Source organism: Microtus pennsylvanicus, chromosome 9, assembly GCF_037038515.1.
Source record: "Microtus pennsylvanicus isolate mMicPen1 chromosome 9, mMicPen1.hap1, whole genome shotgun sequence".
In the NCBI taxonomy this organism is placed as follows: Eukaryota; Metazoa; Chordata; class Mammalia; order Rodentia; family Cricetidae; genus Microtus; species Microtus pennsylvanicus.
Window position 1 is genome coordinate 81,379,692 of NC_134587.1, and position 22,505 is coordinate 81,402,196.

Sequence of the window (22,505 nt, forward strand, 5' to 3'; positions counted from 1 at the left end):
AAGTTGGGTTATCCCAGTTCCCCTCTACCAACAGTAACCAATGCTCTATCAGTGGTAATTACCGTAGTGTATTTTCTGTCGTTTAATCCATGGAAACCCAGACCATTCCATAATCATACTGCCTGAGCCCACAAGGCTCACAAGTGGTGTACAATCTAATCCAAAGGACAGAACATACAGGGACAAAAAACCACAACAGATACTAAGGTTTAACATTTAACAGAAATGTTAAAAAGGGTGGACAGGGGGTGACACTCCAGTGTCAAGGGTATTGGGACAGAAGTTACTTAGAATACATATACTACGGAAACAGCTGATTAAACCTTGTAATGTTACAGACACTGGAAATCTCAATTGTACTCTGCTTCCTCCCACCCCAGCAGTCCTCTTGCATAAGGAGAGGACAAGGGGCAAAGACGACGGTTCCCGATACCTTTCCTTCACATTGCATTTTGCTCCCTCTGTGTCCCTCGGCTACACTTGCATGTTTCTCGGGTCTATGTCATCACTAAGATTTACCAAGACAAAAATATGAATTAAAAAAACCATTAAGACTAAAACAAAACACAACTTCAGTCCTGTCTTGTGGTTTCTGGTCTTGTTTTGCCTGAAAGTTTTATAAAGTCAGGGCTTATTTCTTGGCTCTCTCATACATAGATTCCTTATACTCTTCAATGCAGTCTGAGGACTTACACCCAGGCACCATGGAGTATCACAGCCCGGGGGTATGCATGCCTCCATTTGTTATAGAGCAGAAAAGCGATTGCTAGGAGACAGAGTAGTTTGGTGATGGGCAGGAATCCTTTGCTTTCCTATTAGTTTCACAGGCAAGAAATGAACATTTTAATCAGTATCTCTTAATTCATTTAATTTAATCCATTTAATTTGTATGTGCCTGAGCACACACATAAGGAAGCCAAACCTTGTCTCCAGGTGAAAGACACGGCTTAAGTTTTGATTACTACTGTTATTCCTAGAAGATCATTAAAGAGAAGGGTCTGTGCACATGACAATGGTCTCATCATCTGAGGTCACTCACGTTGGTCCAGAGGGAGGATAAGTTGATTTTCTGCAATCTTCTGTCCACTAAAAAACAAAGAAAAATGAATATTTCAGAAAATTACAAATACTTGCCCAATGAAGCAACCTTTGAAAAGTATTATTTATTAAGACAAAAGCATCCTTTTGGACCATTTCATTATCTTTGTTCAAGATAGGGCCTCCCCATGGTCAATCAGGCTGGCTCCAAATTTACTATTAGGTAGCTCATCCATGTGTAATACCTCAAACTCACAATCCTCCTGCCTGAGCTGACTGACCACTGAGACTACAGGTATGTGCCACAACAACTGCAATTCAATTCCTTTTTAAAAAATATTTATATATTTTTATTTTATAACTAAGCATTTTGCCTGCATGCACATATGTGTACGATGTACATGCCTGGTACCCAAGGAGGCCAGAAGGTGTTGGAATGCCCTGGAACTGGAGCTACAGATGGTTGTGGGTCACTGTATGGTGGTGGGAACTGAACCCAGATCATCTGTGAGAGCAGTACGCATGCTTAACTTCTGTGCTGTCTGCCAGTACCAGCATTCAATAGCTCTAAACGTAAAGTCTTGCCTCTCCAATCCCCAAACTATTAATGTTTCAATTCAGTTACACAGAGGTTAGGTATTATAACTTGGCTTTTAAAAATGATTATACTGAGAAAAGGAGATGGAAAATACTTCTGTGTGATGGGATAGCATGTCAATGGCTTAATAGGATGTAGCTTTACCTCAATTTTTGAGGCAACTCTTGCCTCCTGACCTGGGATTTGCATCTCAAACCAGATTTGCAGGAGACAATGCATAAGGGGTTTAATAATCTGGCCATAGCCTACCATCCTAGTCTGTTCCAGACACACCTCCTAATAGCATGACAACAAGCCAACACTTCCTAAACCTCCCACACTTCCACCTGTACACGTGCTGTGTCCTCTGCCCAGATGCCCACTCTCTGACCTGGGGAACTTCTAGGTCTAACTTCTAAAATCCAATCCAGACACTACTTCTCATCCCGCACCCCCAACACCTCTCTCTATAAGCAGTTATCTCCTCCTACACATCTCCATATTTGTACACATCTCCATCACAATACCAACTGTACCACAATTGTCTGGGTCCACTCACTGCTATACTGCGCCCCTGAGAGGAGGGCAGTCCCAGTACTGAGGTCACTGCTGGAGGCAATGAGTGAACGAGACTGTGTTGGGGACAACTGTTCACATTTCGTGCAAAACTGAATTTTCTCCTAACACAAAATCCGGCAAAAGAAGTTCATATAGATTTATGACTCCTGTTACTTCTTCCAGTATGTTTATCTCCTCGCCTGTAGTGACCTAATACTGTGAACGCAAAAGAAAAAGCACAAATCTGCCAGAAGAGGAGGTAGAGTAGGGGAGGAAACTGCTGAAATTATAGGTAGAGCGCAGACTATCTGCTGAACTCTTGTGCAGAAAAGGAAATCTCAAAATTACCTTTTGATAGCATGGCGAGTACTTAAAGCCATTTCACTCTTGTCCAAATGGCCTTATCATTATAAGTATGGTATACCTCACCATACTTAAACAAGGATGGCTCTCTTGTTTAAGTATGTTTCAAGTTTTATAAATTTTCCTAGATAAGCTTTATGGCTCAGATTTTTAAAATTGCTATTTACATTTACTTATTAGTAGTGTGTATGTTAGGGACCCATAAAATGGCATTGAGAGATAAATGGTGCAAATATTAACATGGTGATAATTATAACAGGAATTCAGTTAAAGAAAGAATAGATAATATATTGTTAAGAAAACAAACCAGGACCTGAAAAACATAGAGGAAACAGGATGACATGAGCTTGGGCTCTTCTAGCAGAGGAAAAAGGAAGAAAGCAGTAAGAAACTCCAGGGGACGTGTCTACAAAGGTAAGGCATAAAATAAACACAAATAAAACTCAAGTGCTGCTGGGGACACAGAGCAGTGATGATAACATGCATGTTCGATACCAATAATGCCACAAACAAACAAAGTTGCATGATGTTGGACAATTGGTAGAGGACTTCAGAACTATAGGTAAATGAATAAAATCAAAGCATATTGGACAATGACCAATATTGACAAGAAAAACACTGCTTATCATTTCCATTCACTGTTCTAAAGTGAAACAGGTAACAAAGCTTGGAAGGGGGTATTATAATTGCAATGATTCTATTAAAATTTACTAAGCAAGAGTGAAAACAAAACAAAAAATAGAATTGAAAAAGGAAGGAGAAGAACACAGGGGAGACAGCAATGTCCGGGTTGCTAGTCAAGGCAAGATACACAACATCTGAAATGGAAAAGGGGCAGTGTTTAATGCTGAATTCAAAACTCCGAAGGAATCTATTAAAAACTAACTAGAAATATTATGTGTAAGTCTGCAAGACACCAGATCAATCCTCCTAAATTAATAAGCATAAAATGAAAAGCTAAAATAAAGGAAAACAATCCCGTTTACAAAGCATCCAAGGACCTATGGACAAAGTACACATGTACACTCACATTCCATTACTCCACAGGCTGAGGCAGGAGGATCATAAGCTCAATCCAGTCTGAGCTATAAGAGAGACTGTCTCAAACACAAAAATAAAACAAAAGTATTTAGAAGTAAACTTCACCAAGGACATTCAAAACTTGTACACCCAAAACTACAAAACATTGCGCAAAAAATTAAAGATAACATAGGTAAATAAAAGCTGTCATGTTCATGGGGTGGAAGATTTAATTCTGTTAACATGGCCAGGTTCCTAAAATTAATCCACAGGTTTCAGCATTAAGAATGGCTAAAATAATCTTGGAAAATGTTGAACGAAGTTGGAGGACTCAGTTTTAGAACTTCCTATAAGAAATGGGACTATGTGGGAAAGGAAGGGGTCTACGGGGAGAGGGAACAAGACAGGAGATGGAAGAGAAATGAGAACGGTAGATAGCATGTGTTCTCATTGGCCCTCACTCTCATTCTCTCTCTCAAACACACACACACCATGAAAGCAGAAGGGGACCCTTTGGGGGTACAAAGAGACCAGTGGGAGGGAGAAGGGGAAACAAGGGAAGGTACTGGGAGAAAAGAACACCGCTACACAGGTATTAAAGTATCATAAAGAACCCTATTGTTGTGTGTGGTTGCTAAAATATTAATTATAATGAAGTTAAAAATGTAATATAGTAGTTAGTGTGGTAAGCTACTATATGATGATCCTATACTTGAATGAGAAAGTGGAAATCTTATGGCAATCATATTAACAACAGGTCTTGAACAAACTGGCAGACAGTGGGTGCTAGCATGGATATAAATACATAAACAATAGAATAGAACCAAGAATCCAGAAATAAGTCCACATTTATAATGTTGCATATTGTGTATCTGACAATACATATTAATAAAACACCTTACTACTCAGTAATAAAAAGGCAGCTTAAATTTTAAAATGGACAAAAGATCCGAACAGACATTTTTCCTGGAGCTATGCAAACGGGCCAAGAAGCACAGAAGAGACGCCCAGCGTTGCCGCCTACCGTGATGAGACACAGCAACAGCAAAGGTTGCTAAGGGCATGAAGAAACTGGGATCATGCTGAGAGCAAGAGCCAAAACAGCAGCTGCTTTACAAAACCATCTGGCAGCTCCTCACAGGTAAACAGTGACATAAACCCAGCAATCCTGATCCTACGTACAGCCCAACAGATAGGAGAGACGAACTCCCACAAAGACATGTTTTCCATATTTACAGGAGTGTTGCTCATACAACATGGCCAAAAGTGGGAGAGCCCAAATGCCCATCAACTGCAGGATGGATAAACAAAACAAGGCATGTCTTAGGATGGAGTATTATTTGGCAAGAAGAAATGAAGAACTGATATATGAGCCAGAAAACTAATATACTCTGTAGAAGATGCCACTCACAGGGGACCATACACTGGTCAGTCCCCTCTGGAATACACAGAATGGGCAAATATATACAGAGGTTCGATTAGTGGTTGCTTAGGGCTGGGAGTTAGAAACTAATAGGAGTAAATGAGAAGGGTTTCCTGGGTTGGGGGGTAAAGTGCCCTAATCTAGAGGGCAGTGACGACTGCACAATTCTGTGACCATGCTGAAGCTATTTCAGTGTGTGTGTGTGTGTGTGTGTGTGTGTGTGTGTGTAATGTAAACAAATGTGCATCTTTGTATATGCATATGTGTGCATGTATGCGTGCGTGTGCACGCATACACACACACACACACACTCATTCAGAGGAGGACACTATGTGTCCTGCTCTATCACCCTCTGCCTTATTCTTTTGAAAAAAGATCTTTAATGAACATGAAAAGCTGTGTGTTGGCTGGGCTGCCTTGGCTAGCCAACCCCAACAATCCTCCTGTCACCACCCTGGGAAGATGGCAGGTGCACAGTCATCCCTGGCTTTTTACATGGGTGCTGGGATCTGCGTTCTAGTCTCCATGGTTTTACAGTGAGTTTTCTTACCCACAGAGCTAATTCCCCAGCCCTCTAAATGTATATTCTTATTGTTTTTAGAAATATTTTTTCTTTTCCCACTCCTCATGTGTGTGGTGTGTGCATGCATGCGAGGGTGGCACTTGCGGGAGCCTGAGGCAGAGGTCCGGAATCACACGCACTGCTCTTCCACCTATTGACCGAGGCAGGGCTATCAAACTCAGGGCTCACAAATACAGCCAATCTTGGTCAGCTTGCTCTGGGGAATCCCTTGTCTCCACCTTCTGAGCCTGAGAACTGCAGGCTGGTTATCTCAATCAATTGGATTTCTGGAGTCCTGAACGCTGGTCTTTGTAGCAGGCTTTCCTTGGACCACCAACCACCTCCCAAATCATCACACAGAGTCTTATTAATTATGAATTCTCAGCCGTAGCTTAGGCTAATTTCTTGCTAGTTCATAATTTAACCTGTTTCTCTTCATCTAGGTTTTGCCTTGGGGACTTTTCCTTTCTTTCTTCCTGTATGTTCTATGCCATGTCTCCTGGTTGGCAGCTGCCTGGTTGGCTGGCCCTGGGTATCTCCCTCTCTTTCTCCCTTGTTCGTTCTGTTGTCCTTAAGCCTAAATTCCTCCTCCTACTTATTCTCTGTCAACCCCGCTTATCCCTCTACTGCCTAGCTTTTGGCTGCTCAGCTTTTTATTAGACCAATCAGGTGCCTTAGGCAGACAATGTAAAACAGCAACACATCCTTACATAATTAAACAAATGTAACACATCTTTGCCTAGCTAAAGGCAGCATAAAGAAATGCAACCCACCTTTACATAACTAAAGTAATATCCCACAACATAAACAAATGTAACCCATCTTTACATAGTTAAAGCAATATCCCACAACAGGTCCTCAGAGCTGCGTGGCAAGAGTTTAACCACTGAGCCTTTGCCTCGGTACTCCTAATTGTATATTTTTAATGATGAACTGTACTTCGTGAGCGTTATCTCCACAAAGCAATTAGAAAAGCAATGACAGTGGGAAGGGTGTTTCAAATAAGCTCTTTATCCATCACTGTACACGAGATAGGCAACACCTGAACCTAATTAATTCTGACAAATATAGCATAGCTACCTCATCAATATGAGTATGTCTAAAGATAACTTACTAATTTTTAGTGCCCCATGTGCCATGGCTGTACGCAATCAAAGAAGCTCAGCTGTAAACAGCTAGCATACCAGGAGACACCGGCTCTGGATGAGCTGATACTTGAGCAGGTAATTATGTAGTCAGCTAAGAACAGAAACAACTAAGGTGGCTGTCCTGGGTGTGGACCGGAGGAGAAAGAATGGATTAGGAGATTAACATTTCATAAGCCTGTCCTTGCTATCCCATTTTCTTTACCCATGCACACCTGAGATATATATTTCCAAATATTAATTCTTTGATTTGTATGATTTTATTTTACATTATATGGGGGGTTTTCAGAAAATTATTCTCTGGCCTTTTTAAACGTTTGAAACTATTATTATCTGAAGTTATTTTAAAGCAATAAGAGCTCTTACAAGCATGGCAAGATGGTGCACCCTGTACTCCCAGGTTTGGGAGGCATAGGCAGGAAGATAGGGAGTTCAAAGTCAGCTGGCTACTTGAGTCCCCGTCTCAAATAACATAAAGAAGGAAGGGGAGCCTGGGAGATATCTTGGGGAGGAGAAGCACCAGCTGGGGACACAACTGTGAGGACCCGAGTAAGAATTCTGAGAGCACTATAAAACCACAGCACATAGCACAAGAGGCTGTACCCCAGCATTCCCAGAAGCCGGAGAGCAAGGCGTATGCAGTGCAAAGACAACAGAATGACCCTGTGTCAAACAAGGTGTAAGGAGAGGGCCAAGGCTGTCCTCTGACCTCCACATGAGTGGTGGTCTGCATGTGCCTACATTTAAACACACAAATGCACACACACACACACACACAGAGAGAGAGAGAGAGAGAGAGAGAGAGAGAGAGAGAGAGAGAGAGAGAGAGAGAGAGAGAGAGATCCTAGTTTAATAAATTTGAGGATGGTCAACATAAAAGTAGTACTATATTCAACGAAGTCTTCAACTACAAATCTAAATTTTCAGAACATCATTTAGTGGGGGCTGGAGGGATGGCTCAGGGATGAAGAGCACTGGCTGTTTTTCTAGAGGACCCAACTTCCCAGCACCCACATGGCACCTCACAACTATCTGTAATTCCAGTTCCAGGGGATCTGACACCCTCTTCTGGCTTCTGCGGGCACTGCACACATGTGGTACACAGACATATATGCAGACAAACCGCCCATAGACATAAAATAATCAAATGAAAATAAAAGCAATTCTTTTAGTAATGTGAATAATTACTAACTTTATAAATGCAATTCTGATTTATATTAACATGAGCAACATAAAGTTCTTCTAAATATCCAGACTTTTTGGTTAGGTTTTTATTGGACCTGAGAGCTGGATGGGTCAGGAGTTAAGCACGTACAACACTCTTGTAAAAGACCCAAGTTTCGTTCCCAGAACCCATGTTAGATGGCTCACAACCATCCATAGCTAGATGCCCAGGGCATCTAAGGCCCTCTTCTGGCTGCCGATGGCATCCTCACTTATATGGCATACACACTCATAGACACACGCATAAATAAAAATAAGTATTAAAAAATCTGGCTCAATTTACAAACATCCCAGTTCTGTCTGGGGATCGTACAGTCACGTTCAGAACGCTGGGCTCAGCTCCATTAGTGACATACAGAAGGTGACACAGCTGTTGAAAGAATCAGGGCCCGGGCCTTCGCTGGCTCTCTCCCAGCTCCCTACAGTGTAACAATACAATCAATGCTTCTGCGCTGGGGGAGAGGCTCAGAGAATGAAGCTCTCAAGCATCAGAGCTGGGTTTGAATCTCCAGCTCACACAAATGCCACGGGCATGGTAGCACACATCTGTAACCCAGGAGCCCAGGGACATAGATGCATGACAGACCCGAGGGCTTATTGGCCAGCCAACACAGCTAAAATGGTTCCAGGAAAGAACCTGTCTCAAATAAGATGGAGAACAATAATGACACACGTTAACCTTTGGACTCAATGTGTGCACACAGAGGTGTGCAACACACACACACACACACACACACGGCTTCAGTTGGATTCCTAACAGAGAATAAACTGTATGTAGTTCAGATCTTTCCATGATAACTAGACTCAATTAAGCAAATGAATAATGAAAGATAATGACTACTATCCCTTCCTCATTATGTTTGCATGTCACAGGATCCACAGCTAATATAAAAATCAAATTACAGCTATGTCTCTTATTGGACACCAGTGAGGGAACTGAAAGTGGTCAGTCGGGTTTTCGGAATTGAGCTGACCTGTCCGAGTAGTAGGAACTGAAAAACAGTGGTGGTGCACACCTTTAATCCCAGCATTCAGGAGGCAGCAGAGGCAGGCAGATCTCTGAGTTCAAGGCCAGTCTGGCCTACAGACTGAGTTCCAGAACAGCCAGGGCTACACAGAGAAACCCTGCCTATAAAAACCAACCAACCAAACAAACAAAAAAAACCCAAAGAAACAACACACACACATATACGACACACACATATACTATACCCACAAACACACACACACACACACACACACACACACACACACACACACACACACACACAGCAACAACAAAAAGTGTTGAGCAAGAGACTAGCTATGTAGTCCAGGCCGGCCTTAGCCTCCCGGGTACTGGGATTATAGTCATGCATCACCACATCCACTAAGAAATGGCTTTTCAAGATTTTCTACTTATTTTTGATAGTGACTTAAATCTATTCAAGATAAATCGGTATTTATGTCCTCCACACTAATTAGGAAGGGTATATTTCAGAGCCACTTAATATACCATACATATAAAAATAACATCGCTGGAGAGATGGCTCCTTCGTTCTGAGAACATACTGTGCTTGCAGAGGACCTGAGTTTGACTCCCAGCACCCATATTGGACAGTTCACAGCTGCCTGTAAGTCCAGTTCTAGGTGACCTGATACACTACACACACACACACACACACACACACACACACTAAAATTTAAAAATGGTTTTAAAAAATAAAAGTAACAAATCCAGTGAATTATTTCATTAAGGAATCAATGAACTTTCCACATCTTTAAACAATGGCAAACTGTCCTTTAATATTTGAATCCTACAAGATTAGTGATAATCTCAATGAAATATATGAGTCTAATAATACAGACAAAATTTTATATCAGGTGTGGTAGTGTGTGCCTATAGGCCTAGAACCAGGAAGAAGAATTTCAAGCTGGAGAACAGGGAGGATTCCATGAGGGAAACTTACTGAATAAAAGGGCACGTTTCTTACAAACAATTCAGACGGAGTGAAACGCGGTTGCTGTCATATCTTCTGGTCTTTAAGTGGATGAACCCTAGTAAGCTATTGATATTTAAACAAGCATTAGGTGAGTCAGCCACTTACAGGGCAGTAGTTTACCACTCTGGCTGACTCAATGCCAGGGTTTGGGAAGGACTCTGATGCAGCGTGATGAGAACAAATTACACCTGTGTGTTCTTTCCTTTGTAGTACGGTAACATGGACAAAACCATTTAGGGCTTAGGAGATTAATAAGAACTTTGTGATCACTAATGCCCACGGTTTCACCACACACATTTGATGCTGACATATAATTTTAGCTCATTTTAGCAAGTCATTGCTCAATCATATGCTCCCTGTCGTACAGATTTACTACTGAGAACAGTCACCTCTCTCACTGCAATTCCTTTCCTTCTAATCACTCCTCATCTCGCTGTCGTTTATTCTCTGTCCCTACACAATGCAGAAGACAATCAATAACCTCTAGTCTCCAAGCAGAACGGACATTTCCTTCTCAATAGTATTTAAAAGAAGTAACCCCTCCCCTTCCCTCCTTGTCTGTCCCATCATACTAGACTCTCCCATTTGTGCTGCTGTGTTAACTCTGCTTGGCTCTTCTTTACGTGATACATACATGAGAAACTCACTATTTTGGGGGCACTTCTCCTCTTCTCATTTATACTCTTTGTAGAAGAGTTCGTCTGCTCCAATGGCTTCAAATAGTCTCATTATTTCTAGACTCTCAACATCCTGGCTCATCTTCTAGTCTTCTGTCTAGCTAATTCCATCAGACCTCACACATACACATATAGATGTGTATGTATGTATATATTGATGTTGTTTTTTGGTCTGTTTTTTTTTTTTGAGACAAGGTTTCTCTGTGTTGCCCTGGAACTCACTCTGTAGACCAGGCTGGCCTCGAACTCACAGAGCTCCGCCTGCCTCTGCCTCCTGAGCACTGGGATTAAAGACGTGCGCCACCACTGCCCAGCTCATCATACCAGATCTTGCTGGAATCTTCATAGATGAAATAGTGAAGAATAATTTAAAATGGCTTTCAGTTACTTAGACTGAAAAAAAGCCTCAAACACAAAATTTTTTTAAAAGCCCAGCTGATGTTTCAAACTAAATAACCCATTTTCTTTTAAAATTGACTCTCATCCATATTTATATATTTTGAAATATATTTGATCATCATTGAACCTCTCTTGGCAATATTGAAATATATTTGGTAACCACCCAAAATACATTTGGCTACTTTACATACAGTTTATCATTCAGATAATGATTCAAAATAATAAAAAAAAAAAGAGAAAACACAAAAAACAATTGCCTTGCATTCTGTCAGAGAAAAAAGTCACCAGTCTTCCAGATAGCTCTGAAGGATCTTTTTAATTGGGCCACAATATCTTCAAGATCAATGAAATTTTAAATAGTGCCTCAAGACAAAAAGACATAAAACCAGAATAAAAGGAAAATTACTGATTTTTGTGTTACCCCTATTTTTTCTCATTCATTGATAACCCGTGAAAACACTTTCCCAATCAGATCCCAGTAGACTGACTAGATTTTCATATTCATTGTTTTGTGTTGTCAGATGTTTGTACACTGTGTGAAGGTGTAAGAAAAAGCTCAACGGCCAATTGTTAGGCAGAAGGTATAGTGGAATTTCCAGGAAGAGAAAGGCAGAGGAGGAAGAATCTTAGAGGGTGGCATCGCCAGTTACAGAGGAAACAGGAGGTGCAAGATGAAAGAGAGGTACCACCATGCGACAGAACGTATATTAATATACACAGGTTAACTTAAGTTATAAGAGATAGTTGAGACAAACCTAAGCTAAAGACCAAGCTTTCATAATTAATAAGAAGTCTCCATGTGGTTATTTGTGAGCTGGCAGCCAAAGGAAAAATCCACCTACATTTGGCACCCAAAGTGGGACACACATATCCACATAGGACCTGAGAAAGCTGGGGGTTAAGAGTCCCGAGCAGAATCGGGGCTTGCAGCATTCAGAGGCACAGCTCCTTTAAGAGGTCTGCTACTGAGCACTTGAATGGGGTTTATGAGCACCAGGCAAAACAGTACCCGGTGGCAGAAGACTAGGCAGAAATGCTTACTGCAGCATGGAACCAGAAACTTCCCAGAGCTGGGGCACACAGACCAGCTCCAGGCTGAGGTCGGCAAGCATAAGGCTCCGCTCTCACCAGGCTGAAGTGGGCAGAGTCAGCCACCAAGCCATGTGCAAATGAAAGCCACACAGCAGAGGGCTTAACCACTGCTTAGCAGTTTAAGATTTGGCTCACATGGTCAGAGAACACTGTAGACCCATAGAAAATCAGGTCTAGACCAATAAAACCTCTGAACAGATACAGTATGCTTAATAACGTGCTTAGATGCTAAAGAAAGAAAAGAAAATGGGCACAGACAGTCATTAAAAAATAGTTTAAAAACAAGAAAGTCTTTAAAGAGAGAGTAAAGTAATATAAAAGGAAAAGGCCATGTAAAAATGAAAAACACACAGGGTATCTGGATCCTGAATGGTGCTTTGTTAACTTTGAATTACTTAAATGTCAATAGACAAAAACAACAGTTGCTGAGAAACATTGGGATTATGGAAATTCCTAAATTAAACCAACTATATATTTTCAGGATGGAAGTCGGAAAATGTGTGGGGCAGAGTTATGCCTTTGTTTCCACAGAAATCCTAAAGTTATGGTTCTCTCCAAAATTAATGAAGGGCAGATTTGATTGGAGGAGACCTCCTATAAAATTTTGTCTACATATATGAAAAAAGAAACCAAGAAAGACTACAAGACAGGTGTCATATATGCTGATTCCTCTACTATGGGAACAGCTCTGAGACTGGATGAGACATGATAAATCTTGTTGGCTACAGAGTCCTCGCAACTTATTATCACATGCCATCCCTTCATATGGTGTGGATAGAGGTTTGGTTATATAGTCCAAAAGGATTTATAAAGTTAATAGGTGCCTTTTACCTGCTCAAACATAAAACAAAACAAAAGAATCTTTAGCTGACTTGTGCACACCACAATTCTATACATGTGTTAATACAGATATATATGTTACCTTTAAAAGTATATGTGTTTTCAGAAAAAAGGACTAGACATCAATAAAGACCAGTAGTCCAGATAAATGCCTCTGCTGCAGTTTCCCTAAAGTTCTGCAACTAAAATTACTCCAAAGCTGCTAGATGAGATAATCCAGCCTCACAGACTACTCCAGCCAGAATTTAAGGTTCTGCACGTTCTCATCACACCAAGACTGGACAACAGCTAGCTGTCCCAGGACTTGACCATTATCTCAATCTTTTCAGGGTCCCCTAAAGATGCCATCACCCCCAGGCAAAAGGAAGCAGTCTAGAGAACACAACTCCCACATTCCCAAGAAGTGAGGTGGGTGGTTTTGGTCATTCAATGGATTATGGATGTTTATCATCATTTAGGGGGATTGAGTACAAGTTGTTGGTCATGGCCAGGAAAAAAAGATGAACAAGAGATTAAACTCAGGTATCTTTCTGAAGGGAAGAGGGGGGATATAGAATGATGGGATAAAAGGGTGGGTTGTCGAGTCTACTTTTGAACAACTACTAGCGTCAAATATTTTATATTGCTATGGATTTTTATATATTGATGCAAACTTAAGATTTTTGTTATAATGTATATGTTTAAGGTAGCGTACCTATATAGGTCATTAATAAATGTAAATTTCTAGTCCTGAAAGGCAGTTATTATAAACCATTTAGGATAATTAACAAATCAGGCTAATAGTCATCTATAACAATCAAACTTGTAGTTGTGTTAGGTATGTTTCCACGGCATACAGAAATACATTTTAGATAGATGGTCTTCAAATATTTCAAAGACCTACAGATTATGGCATTTAAAATGTTTTAATAATATAAGGTTTTCCAGGACAGTGAGACACAGCTGTTTCTGGCAGTACCAATCTATTTCAAAAAAGGATGATAGGCATTGAAAAACTGCCAAGTGGAATTTGCTTTTATTGTGGCAAAGCTAGCCACTTGGGCAAGAAACTGCCCTTCCCTTGACTCCTGATAGTATGCTGTACAAACTGGACAAGCAGGACACAAAAGAAAGTTAAATGCCAAACTTTGCCAAGACAGGGTAGGACAGTTTTTCAAAAATTCCTGCTTCACAGGAAAGTCTGTCAGACATTCTAGGTCTTTAGGCCAAAGATGGATATCCCAATGTTGCAGAGGAACGTGGGGTGATTGTACAGGCAGTCCACTGTTTCTGTCATTTCTATAGTTTTGGAAGTTGCTTACTCTGCACTTCCTATTTACTCAGGTAGTAATATATCCTTCTCCAGTCTTTGATGGGGTTGAAGACCAGGCAACTATAGTTACAGTTTTCCTTATTACAAAATTCAGGAGAAAAACTTAATATAAGAAATGTAAAGTTTGAGCTGGGTGGTGGTGGTGGCGCACACCTTTAATCCCAGCACTCGGAGGCAGAGATAGGTGGGTCTCTGTGAGTTCAAGGCCAGCCTGGTCTACAAGAGCTATTTCCAGGATGGGCTTCAAAGCTACAGGAAAACCCTGTATCCAAAAACCAGAAGAAAAAAAAAAAAGAAATGTAAAGTTTGCAAGTTTGAGAAACATAAAAGCTTAAATTGTTTATCTAAGAAAATGTTTTAAGGTCTAAAAAGATATTTTTAGGATGGTAATACAAGTTATAGTAGAAAATAGTTTAGGTATAAAATTTTGGACTCATTATAATAGGATAGATAAAATAGTACTTTCTCCAAATTTCCCAAATACATATGGTCTAAACATTGTGAATGTAATTCTTACTTGATCATTGTTCTTATTGTATATAGTTTTACCATGTTACAGTTAAAATCTTCCTTTTTTATTTAGACAAAAACGAGGAAATGTTGTGGAATATTTGTATACTGTGTTGCCCTGACTGGTGTAATAAAAAGCTGAATGTCCAATAGCTAGGCAGGAAGTATAGGTAGGACTTTTGGGGAGAGAAAGGAAGAGGAGGTAGAATCTAGGAAGGCATACAGCCAGAGAGAAAACAGGATGTGCAAGATAGAAGAGAGGTAAAAAGCCATGTGACAGAATGTAGATTAATATAAACCTGTTAATTTAAGTTATAATAGCTAGTTGAGACAAGCCTAAGCTAAAGGTCAAGCGTTCATAATTACTATGATGTCTCCATGTCATTATTTGTGAGCCAGTGGCCAAAAGAAAAATCTACCTACAGTTCTGAGTAAAACTATTAAATCAAGCTATTGATTTTTCATATTTTGAAAACCACTAAATATTCTGCATGGGCTCAGTGTTAAGTGCTTGCCTCGTACATGCAAGGTATTGGGTGAGCACTCTAGTGCTGAAAAAAACCAATCAGGAAACAGACAATAAAATATGTTCACTTAAAAACAAAATATTAAGAAATAGTAACAACCAGCTCCCAGTACATGGAACTACAGTTCACATGAACTAACACCAGAGAGGAATATAGGTATCTTTGTTCTGTTCATGGACACAAGCATGCTCAGAGAATTTGTTCCTTGGAGACATTAAAATGAGACAAAGCAAGCTTATTTTGTCCACAAGTTGATAAAGAACACCATGTATCTCAAAACACCATGTATCTCAAAAACACAACCGTCCCTTCTGCTGCTAAGAGAAAGAATGCTACTTGTTATCAGGAATTGCTCAGTGTTCTAAAGACACCCAATCTAGAACAAATCCTGGATTGAGCCCAAATTCTCTAATGAGATTTTTTTCTTTAATTTGTTGTTATTTAGCCCATGGTTGAAAAGGTACTTTCTCAATCCTTCTCTTCGACTCTAAACCTAATTTGCTCAACTATTCGTGAGTCCCTTTGGTAATCTCTGGGAAAAAAAGGCACAGGCTATCCAAATACCAAATCCTTGAACAATCCTCACAATCCCAACCGAGCTCAGGAATCAATTCCCTATCTGCACTGAGCAAACGTTTTGTTCTTCCTTATAATCTTTCAATTGTCTGTATATACGGTGTGGGTTTGCAACTGTCTGTATATACGGCGTGGGTTTGCAACTGCCTGTATATACGGTGTGGGTTTGCAACTGTCTGTATATACGGTGTGGGTTTGCAACTGTCTGTATATACGGTGTGGGTTTGGGTCACGGGAATTGCTCTGCATACTTATTTTCTGAATTCTACTTATAGCTAAGTGTTTACTCTGGTGACTAGATAATATCCTGCCTTTTGCTTCTCTCTCTCTCTCTCTCTCTCTCTCTCTCTCTCTCTCTCTCCCTCCCTCCCTCCCTCCCTTTTTTAATTCCAAAAGCATTTCTCCTTCCAGGAATAAAATAATAAACAAACTCCCACTGTTACCACTTTCGATGTCCTGCCTCAGGTAAGGTACATTCAGGTTCCTAGTTCTCAACTCTGCTGGCAACAAAGCAAACACCCTTCAGGTCTATAGCTTGTTGAAAAAATAAATAAATAAAGGGAGAAAAAGAAACAATTCATGACTTGTTGGTATCAGACTGTTGCCAAGAGACTGGATTTAGAAATGTTTATGTGAATTATGATGCGACCTCTGGCTAGATTTGCACCTTAGGGTTACTTCCTCTTGTATTAAATGCAAGAGTCATGCTAGTCCCTCACTGTCTCTTGCGGTTCCATAAAATAAAGTCTGTGGCCTTGTGACTTGGTCTCTCAGCACCACGGGACAGGCATTCCTAGACGGGGCGTGAAAGCGACAGTCAGTGCAGCTTGCTGGAGGGGGGGGGAACCGGCTCCCACTATCAGAGCTAAGGCTGCATGTGACCCGCAGCTTCCTGCGTGGGCTTCTTCAGAAGAAAGCACTTGGTAACCAGACAGAACATGGCAAAGTCAACAGGCAATAGGTAGCTTTTTCTCCAGGGAGTTCTGCCTACAGCTGGTAGTTCAAATATTAACATCAAGATTGCAGAATGACCGAACCCTACCCAGTCGTTCACGGAGCCTAGGATTTCCCTAAAACGTATTCTCTTTCCAGAGAGACAGAGAGTTACAAAGCAACTACGCCCGGGGCTCACAAGGCGGGTTTGCATTCACGCTCCCCAGGACCGACCCTCAGGTCCCCGGCAGATGCAGCCGGCGAGCAGGTGTCTCTAGCCCCCACCCGCCCCGCCACAGCTGCGCCCGCGCCTGCACCTGCACCCCCATCTGCGCCTCGGCTGGAGCTCACCCACCGGCGGCACTTGCTGTGCCTGGGAGCAGGTGACAGTCGCGGTCAGGAGGACCCAGGTGAGGAGCCGTGGGCCCAGCATCTTCGCAGCCGCCCGCGCCGCTCCAAGCGACTCCTTCCTCAGCAGTCGAAGGGACCACCTAGGTCGGGAGCAGGCCGCGCCCCCGACGCGTGACCAGCGACCCCGGGCCACACCATACACGGCGGGGGACGGCGCCAGTAGTGAGGAGCCACCAGCCCGGAGCGCAGACCGTGCACTAGGCCAGAGAGGGGGCTCCGCCCCCCGCTCTCCAGACAGTGGTTTCGTCCAGATTAGCCACGCCCCGGGGCGGGGCTACCAGCTTTCGCCAGGACTTCACCCTCTCGGAGCTCTAGAGCTGGGGCTGGGCTCCGGGTGCTGAAAGACGCCTGCGGGTGGGACCCCACTGACTCGGGAGAGGTCGGCTCCAAGGCGTCGTTCCTAAGCCCACCAAACGGACCCAGAGTCTCAGAGCATGACGTCAGACCCAGTTTGCCCTCTGGGGAAGGCTGGCCCCAAGTGAGTCACCCTATCCATCCTGCCCGAGGGGGTCACTGCCAGAGGGGCCGGTGTCAGGGCCAGGACAGGGCTGTTTCGTCACTCGGGCTGTCTAGGCTGTGAATTACCCGCCTGGGATTTCACGGTACTGCTACTCCTAAAATTTGGACTTTAATTTCTTGTCCGAGATTAGAGAGATCGAAGGGGTGGGATCTTCATGGATGTATTTGTTGAGTTACTCAACTAAAGTGTTTTTGTTTAGCTCATGGGACTTAAGCTTAGCCGAGCTGACCTAAACCTAGGACAGGTATCTTCATAGTCTACTTCTGAAAAGCAGCTCGACAGACGTACAATACTTGTTTGGCTTTCGCACACCATCCTTGTACAAGGCTTGTCCTAATAGGATGAGTTACCTAGAACCCAGCAGGAAATTTTACCTTCTGGATTTCCATTTTCTGCTTCAGCAACAGACATCTCAAGACGGTTTTCTTTTTTTTTTTTAATGCTGCACTAAAACTTGTTCAGAACCATTAAAATTTTATTTAATGCCCACCCCATTCCAGTGCTGGGGGATCCGTGTAGTTCTCCGTGTGTGTGTGTGTGTGTGTGTGTGTAAGAGAGAGAGAGAGAGAAACTACAGTTCTCCTTACGTGTATGTGCGTGTGAAACTATAGTTTTACCAGCTATATTGCTTCCTTAGAAAATGCAAACATTCCTTGATGGAGGTTGGGAAATGGTAAGTTGATGTGGTTTTCCCCATCCAAATTTGGAGGCAGATGATAAACAAGTTGTGTTCTTTGAGGAAGTTTATGTGTTGAAACACAGCACAGGACTGATTGACACACACTTGGGTTCCTGCTTAGGTAAGCAAGATCAGAAAATATTCACTTTTTGAGGGTCACACTGGGGGTGGCTGTAGGGCCCAAACTCAGGAGTCTGAGGCAAAAGGTCATTTTTAGTCACGGACTCTATGGTTTCAACCCAAGTCTAGACGGCAAAGGAAAACAGAGAATACTGTGACACACAGTTCTCTTCTGACCATGGCTATGAGGAAGCAGCAAGAAGACATAAAGTTCTTCCCTTATGAAACTTACTAGATAGGAAATAGCACCACACGTATCAGCATAGTCCATAAAATAGCAAGCGGAAGGCTGTAAATGCTGCAAAGCAGAACTGGACAAGGGCTACTGAGAATATAGAGGCTGGGAAAGGGATTAGAAATTTTACCTTATCGAGGACAGATTTGAACAGTAGGTGGTGGGAATTAGCCTCATGGATGCCAAGGAAACCATCCTGGAGCAGAGGGTGTCTGTGCTGCAAAGGCCGAGTAGTGAGACTGAGCCTAAACATGAAGCTTTTTATCACAGAAATGATAAAGGTTTGGGATATACGCGTAACCTGACGTAAGGATTGCATATTGCAAATAAAAGCAGTCTGCTGCGCTGCACCGCTGTGCAGTTTCATGTTTTATATATAAGTTAAAAATGCATCTTTTAGCAAGTGAACTGCTACAACTTGGTTTTCGAAAGTATACTGCTAAGTTCAACTACTGCAGGACGATCAAGCCCATTTCATTTCTTCATGCTACCCAACACTGGGAAGGTAATGTCTCTTCATAGTTTCAAAATAAAAGCATTTTACAGAACAAAAAATGGACAAAACAAACAGAAACAAGGGCATTATTAGGCAGAAACTAAAGAAGTCTGGAGACATGATTGGTAGTTAATTTTTTAAAGTGTCCAGTGTATTCAGCCATCCCAGAAAAGCCAGTGTGGCTTGAACAGAGGAATGAGGGAGAGATAAACTAAGTCAGAGGTGAAGAAAGCAGGTTAAAGACAAGAGCCAGTGTAAAGACTGGGACTTCACTCTGGGAATTTTCTGTAATACTGAATACACGTGTTCAGTGTTGAATCTGCTGGGTTACCACGAAACTTAAGTCTATCCAAAGTAGAGAATCCGTTTTTAAGTAGCTATTACCAAACCAAATGGTTACCCGATTAATTCACCTTAATTATGATTGAGAGCAATTTGAGCATGTCACAGTCGCATCTTTTCCTTATGAAATAGTATTTGGTAGTTAGGTGACCTAACAAACTTAGGTGCTTTCTAAAGAAAGGTTATACAAGTTGGCATGATAACCATATGCACAATATCATAAAAATAATTTTAAAAACCTACCATATACTAACTCTTGATTTTTCTTTTTAGATAAATTAAAATTTACTTCCTTGAGAGTTATGTATGTCACCCATCACCACACACACACACACACACACACACACACACACACACACACACACATCTTATATGAGTGTACAGTGCTGGGCATTGAACCTAGGATTTTGCAAATGCTAAATGAGGCTTATATCACTGACTTCTAACCCTATCCCCCTCTTTGAGTCAAGGCTTCACCTGGCTGCATTAGAACTCAGACTTTCAAGTCGCTAATATTGAGGTGTCTAATCTTTTCTTTTTAATCCACTCGATTTCCAATGCTAAAAATGTACAAAAAATCAGAATAAGATGTGACTATAGGCCAGGCGGTGGTAGCACACGCCTTTAATCCCAGCACTCGGGAGGCAGAGGCAGGCTGATCTCTGTGAGTTTGAGGCCAGCCTGGGCTACAAGAGCTTGTTCCAGGACAGGCTCTAAAGTTATAGAGAAACCCTGTCTCGAAAAACCAAACCAAACCAAACCAAAACAGATGTAACTATAGGAAATTTTATAGTGGTTTAGGCATACTGATGTGTTTCTAGAGATGATATTGAAATGTATATATGAATGATTGTATATGTTAAAAAAAAGGTGATTCAAACTCTTCAGAGAAGTATCAAGTCTGAGAGTTGGATGACCTGCTTAGTATGCAAAAGTCAACATAAGTATTTAAATTGTTGATAGGGATAGCTGAAGTTCTTGGCAAGCCATAGACTTCCGAATCTCCTACCTCCCATTCCTAGATTTCCCCGGTGGAGCTTTGATTCAAAGTAATTGTAATCTTATCTCCCCAGCTTCAGTGAAATATAGCACTTACCCAGAAAGTATGGCTCAATTTAATAAATACTGAGTATATAACAGTTTTTACTAGAAGATAAAATATGGAGATAATATTTCAGTTTGAAAATAAGGATTTTAACAGAATAATTTACCAGGTTTAAATATATTTGTTTTTACAAGCATAAAAAAAAGTTCAGAGAGGCTGGGCATGTTTTTAGACACCTATAATCCTAGAACTTTAGGATTGTAGCTTTGTAGTCAGCCTGTGAGACCTCTGCCATGGTCTCAAACAAATTAACTTTGTTTTAGTTTTTGTAAGACAAGATTTCTCTGTGTAGCCCTGGAGGTCATGAAACTTGCTCTGTAGACCAGGCTGGCTTTGAATTCACAGAGACCCACCTACCTCTGCATCCAGAGCGCTGGAATTAAGTATGTGTGCGGCTACCGCCCAGCAATTATAGTTCATTTAAAAATCCTGATACATCTAAAGTGCCAGTCATGTTTGAAGAAGTTTTTGTCTGTCTTTCAGGAAAGAATATAGATGGTAAGAGGTGGAAAAATAGAAAGACAGACGTCATATCAAATCAGTACATTTTCTTTCTTCTGGTTGCTTTACCATGCCGTGTCACAGGTTACTTGTTTTTTTCTCTTAACTTTTAGATTTTAAAAACATTGTGAACTATTCCCTCAGCCTGAGATAAAGGGACACTTTCTTCTGTTACAAAACTGAAAATTTAGAGCTCACATTTGATCTAATTGTACCTCTATAAATGTCAAAATAAAGGTTATAATAATTATCTTTCCACTTGTACTAAGTCCTTATTTCTTTGTGAAACATTGTGAAGTGTTGTTGAATCAATGGTATTTCAAATATGTCAAATTTGAAGCACCATTTAAAAATTCCTGTCCTGTTTTACCTTTTCCTTAGTGAGATATACTTCTGACCAGAAGATAAGTCATTTATTGTTTCAGATATGCCAGAGCCTTGTACATTTTAAACATGCACTTTGCCTATAATTGAGCTACAGCTCTGGCCCTGAAGGCTATTTTCAACTTAAATCCTACAATAGCTGAACTGTTCTAATTTTATATGTCACCTACTTTACATCGGTGAATGTAATTAGCTATTTAATGCTTCTATTGTTTTCTAGTGTATATGTAATAAATTTATTCCCTCAAAAAGGTTGAACATTTAATACTGGTGCTGGCACAAGAGTGAATAAATGATTAATTGTCCTCTGGAGGCTTCGGCCTCAGAACAGAGAAAAGAATGCAAGGCAAAATAGAAATCGAATGAATTGCTAGAAAAGCTTCAATATAGTTAGCCCGTTAGGCAGAACGACTCTCTGGCTTATATTACGGACGTTTCACAGATCTCACTTCCAATCCTGACATGCAGCAGCTCCAGGATTTGAATGAGACATACCCTTATCCCTCTATGGGTGGGCCCTGACCGGTTTATGACACTTAAAATTACTCTGTTTCTCTTGCCAAAATGCTTGGCGCAGGTCTTACCCAAATGCATCAGACAAACCGACCAGAAGCCCAGGTCTTGTGCTATATAGTCAAATCAAAGTTCCCTTGCTCAGTTCGAGGAACTTTGCGGTCCAGTGCTGCTGGCATCCATAGCACAAACTTGCAGGGAGTCACCTAAGATGAAACAGATACTGTGGACAGCGCAGTGGAAAGACTGAAAGAAGCTGGGTCATTGGTGACATTGTTAGGATGTTAGATCAATCCATCTCAGAGCCTGTCTGACAGCTGGACTCTGTATTTCCATGAGCCACTACTCTGTATTGCTGAAACCTTAATACAACTCTCCTTACTCCTTATTACAAAGCTCAAATTGCTTTGCTTGCAAGGTGAATCATTGTGATGGACAGCA

General features: G+C 41.3%; 1 protein-coding gene across 2 annotated transcripts in view; it reads right to left on the reverse strand.

The window, feature by feature from the left end:
- The window catches only part of Asah1 (N-acylsphingosine amidohydrolase 1), a 35,871-nt gene extending 18,453 nt beyond the window's left edge, over window positions 1-17,418 (reverse strand). Inside the window, exons 1-2 of one of the 2 annotated variants that reach the window (XM_075986622.1) lie at window positions 17,114-17,418; window positions 1,040-1,086 (exon numbers count right to left, since the gene is read on the reverse strand). In XM_075986622.1, the coding sequence (XP_075842737.1) occupies window positions 1,040-1,086; window positions 17,114-17,191 (125 nt within the window). In that variant the 5' untranslated portion in view covers window positions 17,192-17,418. The remainder of the gene's footprint in view (window positions 1-1,039; window positions 1,087-17,113) is intronic. The other variant, XM_075986621.1, reaches the window with a different exon arrangement.
- Window positions 17,419-22,505: the final 5,087 nt, after the last annotated feature.